At 42.3% G+C, this 4,955-nt stretch overlaps 1 protein-coding gene across 1 annotated transcript; it reads right to left on the reverse strand.

Annotated features, from left to right (window-relative positions):
• Window positions 1-1,903: 1,903 nt before the first annotated feature.
• Window positions 1,904-4,567, reverse strand: LOC147268374 (elastase-1-like). Its single transcript, XM_086200841.1, has 7 exons — window positions 4,525-4,567; window positions 4,299-4,402; window positions 3,719-3,819; window positions 3,358-3,483; window positions 3,069-3,205; window positions 2,833-2,975; window positions 1,904-2,065 (listed from the first exon to the last, which is right to left on the reverse strand). Exons 1-7 carry the CDS (start codon window positions 4,562-4,564, stop codon window positions 1,904-1,906), a joined length of 813 nt encoding a protein of 270 aa, XP_086056967.1. The 5' UTR covers window positions 4,565-4,567.
• Window positions 4,568-4,955: the final 388 nt, after the last annotated feature.

Here is a 4,955-nt window from a genome sequence, read left to right on the forward strand (position 1 = left end):
AAATTTTATTGATTTTTTTTTAATTACTTCAATTTTTTTTAGAGCAAACAGGGTTAAGAGAGCTTCCTCTCACTGGTCCTCCCTGTATAAATAAAGGTTTGTTCATGGTGACCAGTTAAGTACCACCGCAGCAATAAAAAAGCTTAAACCATGTTGCCTCAGATTGAACTAAAAAGCAGTACACCACAAAATATAGACATGCAACATGTTGCATGTCTAAAATTTACAGCCCGTTGCCTCATGTACGGTTTGTGAGGCTTCTGAGGAAAGTGGAACAGTGTCTTAACTGGTGCTGTTTGTTTTCTTTAGAGCATTCGATCAATTTGATCATACACTCACAATCACTGACGCCGGGGAGCTTGAAGGAAGGAGGAATGAGGAATTTAAACATAAATGGAGAATTTGATTTGCTATTGATTTTAAATGGCTGGTTAATTCCAGCCCAGCACCTGCCCTCTAGTGTGAGTATTTGTGCATATGTTTAGACTTCCGCCGCCTCATTAGTATTTACTAAAGGATGTAAAGCCATTATTTCCACCATATGGTCATACTGCAGCAGAGCTCAACTGAATCTAACACACACAGTTAAACACTGCAAGGAGAGTCAATGTGGTCCTGATCTTCAGATACACAGTGAGATGTCTGCATTCCAGAGCAACGGAGAGATCAGTTGCCTTCCTTCATATGAGAACATAAAGTAAAGTAAGAGGTATATACTGTATTCTTATTTCTTCATTGCCAGATTCCTTCGCATTTCTGCATGAACTGGCAGATGATCTGCAAATCATTCTACCTACTAGCATTGTGATGCAGTAACAAGACCAACCTGCTAACAGCTGGCAGACCTCACAGCAGCAGCAACTGGGCTGTGTACATCAGCTCTCGTACAGTAGATGAAACTGCCTCTCTTTGTATGATCTGGATGTCAAACTATGCACCTGATAGCCAATTCCTTTGACAGCCAGTTACTGACTCTGCGACTGGTGCAGGTCCGATTTTGTAGGTTACACTTTTTTAGATTTGTTGTTAATGCAGTCATATGTAAAGAAAATGGTTGTCATGAAGAAAGCATCCAGGGACAGATGTGCTGTTTTGAAGCAGACATGAAACTAGCATTGTTTTTCCTTTTTTTTTTTTTAAATTCTAGCGACCCCCTGAGAGTCTGAAATCAAGACTAAATGAATGAAGATCGTTAATTCGTTAGGAAAAAGTTTACTGAGGTAATAAATGAGAGTCAGTGTTATTTTCTCATAGATTTTTAGTCCTTTTTTCAACCAGAGTGGAGGTGGATTTGTTCTGTGGTATGGTGTAAAATTACTTTTTCTCCCTCAACAGAAATTATCTGTGTTGCGAGGTTTCATCAGCGCACCACAGAACGAGCAGTTGGTCCTGAGCCTATTCAGTCTGGTGGTTGGAGAATGCGAGACAGCTTATTAGAGGCAGTGTGCCGTTTATGTTGTTTGAAACGGCTCGCAATGCAGGAGCTTTTGTTACACTGTTGAATGTGTTTGACGTGATGCCATTTGCTTTTTCTCATCTAGAATAAAACTACTGTACTACTGTCTCTGATACAATCAACAAAACTGAAATGAGGCAAATTCACATTGTATAAGGTTTTATTCTGATGGGGTAGAATAGGAACTGAAATGAGTCCTGAATATCCTTTTATCTCTTTGGTGACAGGTTTCCTTTTTAACCCATGACCTGCAAAAGCAATGAAAAATGATACATTATGGGATTATCATCAAGAATAGGAGCAAAACAGAGCACAAGTGAAAATAATATCTGATATCATTCGTGAGAAGCATATCATATTAAATTATACAACAAATGAAATCATACAAAAATAATGCATTACTAATATGAGTGTATGTATATAGTTTGTTAATGGGATTAGTTGATGTTAAATACTGACGCTGTTCATCCAGCTGATGTAAGCAGAGACACGGGTGAAGACGGTGGGCTTCCTGCGGGCGTTGCAGCCAGAGGAAGACACAAAGCTGGTCACACCGTGGACAACCCACTGGCCGTTGACACTGCAGTTCAGGGGGCCGCCGGAGTCACCCTGGATTCAGAGACAAGCCATCACAGATGAATCTTACCATAAAATCATAAGTGATGGTATAATTTTTTTGCACTTTTTTGAGCAAAGTTGGAAGCAAAAACTCAATTTTCCGACGCACTTAACTCATTCCCACTGGCTTCTCATATCCCCAGAGAGCATGAGCTTCCAAGACTTTGACACAGCGCAGTTTAAGCACAAGCCTGGATCATCTTAAATGACTTATGCCCCTGCTGATGCAGCAAGTAATCCCACGTGTCGTCCAAAATATCTTCCTTGACAGCAAAGGGTCAGCTCACTGGGAGGCATTCAGTTTTACTTTGTCATGGTGGAGTGGGACTGAACTCTGACAACTTCTTTCTAGTGTTACCCTGCTGTACTTACACCCAAACATCAGCCCTGCCGTCTTAATCACAGGGTGACCCTCGGGTCTGGGAGACAACTGAGTTCAAAACCTGCGCTCATAAGAATCTGTCATGCTGAAATATGACCCATTTTTGGTAAATCACACTGTATGTACAGTTTTAAACGCTTAACAACTGGATCATTTAATAAGCTGTTAATGATATTTTTTGAGGTGCTGGATTAAAAACAATATATGTTTAACATTATAGAAATGAGGTTTATTCAATGCAAATGCTCTGATGAGTAAGAGCTTAACTAGAATCTGACAAAGATTTTTTCTTATTCATACCTCTTAAGCTTTTTTTGAAGACATATCAAATGTCAACGTGGCAAACACGGTCCTTTCTTGGAGCTCGCAGTCTTACCTGGCAGCCAGATTCACTGCCACCACCGGCACAGACCATGGAGTTCTTGACAGTGCTGCCCCACCAGCCACCGCTGGAGCAGGTCCTGTGGTCGACAACAGGGAGGTAGGCCTGCTTCAGCTGGGCAGACAACTGACCTCCAGCTGAAGGCAGAACAAAAATGTCATTAGGAGTTATTGCTTACTCTCTGTAGTTCCCACATATCAAAAAAAATGTGCTTGTATCATCACACTCACTCTTGGTGCGTCCCCATCCAGTGATGTAGCAGCGGTTGTTGTGGGGCAGGACCTGGCCAGAGGGGGGGAGGGCACCGAGCTGGACGTAGTTATTGAGAGACGCATCAGTGGACAGACGCAGGAGAGCAATGTCCCACCTGAGGGTCAGACCAACCAGAACAGCAAAATTTTTTGCACTTTATAATGTCTATAATATATTTGTTGATAGATTTTAAATCAGTAGAGTTGTGCAACATCATGAAACAAACATAATCAGAGACAAGAGACCTGGTAACCAGTAACTACGAACCCTGCAGCAACATTGTTGGAGTTCCAGTTAGGGTGGATGTAGACACGGCTCACGCTCATGTACTGCTCCTTACCCTCGTGGCTGTTGATGTTGTGATCACCGAGGACAACACGCCAGGTTCTGGAACTATGGTGGTGCAAACACACAGAACATTTGTCTTCAATTTATACTTCTCCTCTGTTGCACCAAAATTGAAAGACAATGTGAAACTGGCTAAAACAGAGCATAGTCACTTTTCATAATGCTCGTAACACCAGGAAACATAATGGAAAAGCGTGGATGAAGACAAATCCTGATACTTCACTCGTAGGGTTATTGGTTTTATGCTCAGCAGCTACTTTGTGATGTATGAGACACCCACCGGTCCACACAGTGAGCAGCTGTCATGACCCATCCTCTTCTGATCAGGGTTCCTCCACATGTGTGGTGGAAGTTGCTGCCAGATTTGAATTGAAGAGAGATCTGAGGAAACAGCAGCGGACAATATGTCAGCTACAACCACTTCAAATCAAATTCAGATATTTTGCCCAACTTTTTATTGGAATAGCGTGGCCGTCTAGCAACAGAAGGGTTGCTGGTTTGATCCTCACTTCCCACAGTGACCAAGTTGAATTATCCTTGAACAAGATACTGAGTCTGTTATTACTCCTGATGGCCCTGTGAGGGACTTGTGACCCCGCGTACTTACCTCTCGCCCAGTGTCAGCTTGGATAGCCCCCCCACGACCCTTAATGTATAAGATGTATAGAAAATGGATGGAGGGATTTTCTTGGCAGCATTCCCAACACCGGAGGATATGTAGGAATGTGGCTGGGTACTAAATGTTAATATTAATATATTTACAGATACCTTGACTTTGATACTGATAGATACTTTTTTTTGGGTGCAGATTAAAAATAAATTACTTTAAATGAATTACATCTACTTCAAATGTACATTACCTGCCATGGCCAGGAGTTGGGTCTGGCCACCTCACCTCCAACAACTCTCTCCTCAACACTGTCATCCTCCAGGTACCTGGGCTGGGGCTCCAGCTCAGCCAGCACTGAGACAAGCAGACACACGTGAGGCAATCAGACATCATGAATTCAGTGTGGTGGGAGTCGTGTGTGTGTTTGTGTGTGTGTGTGTGTGTGTGTGTGTGTGTGTGTGTGTGTGTGTGTATACCCAGGGCTGCCAAAGTGGTCAACAAGAGAAACCTAAGCATGTCTGCAGTCTGCTGAAACGTTCTGCACCGGACACTGAAAGCCCACCATTCTTTTATACCCACATGGCCTCTGTGCAGCTGTTGTGTGTTCGTGTCACTTGTTCAGCATCCAGCTGTGTCTGTCTCACAGTTATCACTACTCAGGGGATGATAGGCCTCATTTGAGAAATGGATGACTCAGCAGTCAATCTTTTTTTTTTCTTCCACAAATCTGCTGCTACTGTCTGGATTGGGATTGTCTCAAAATCTGTTTCAGAAACAAACTGTTTGAATGTAAATCTAATTTGAATCACCATGCGTGCAACACAATGTGTTGTACATTACAGTACTAAGAGCATGTTCATGAACAAAAATAATAATTAAAACATGATGCGTATCTATGTCTTTACAG

Source organism: Aulostomus chinensis, chromosome 3 (assembly GCF_037954235.1).
Source record: "Aulostomus chinensis isolate RoL2024-O1b breed Wild chromosome 3, RoL_Achi_v1.0, whole genome shotgun sequence".
NCBI classification, from domain to species: Eukaryota; Metazoa; Chordata; class Actinopteri; order Syngnathiformes; family Aulostomidae; genus Aulostomus; species Aulostomus chinensis.

What these genes read in the sequence shown, in the direction of transcription:
- LOC147268374 (XM_086200841.1), bottom strand. Translation starts at nt 4,564, where the DNA reads ATGCTTAGGTTTCTCTTGTTGACCACTTTGGCAGCCCTGG. An exon ending in TCCAACAATGTTGCTGCAGG is followed by an intron (nt 3,206 to 3,357) that starts GTTCGTAGTTAC and finishes TCTGACCCTCAG; the next exon opens with GTGGGACATTGCTCTCCTGC. An exon ending in TGGATGGGGACGCACCAAGA is followed by an intron (nt 2,976 to 3,068) that starts GTGAGTGTGATG and finishes TTCTGCCTTCAG; the next exon opens with CTGGAGGTCAGTTGTCTGCC.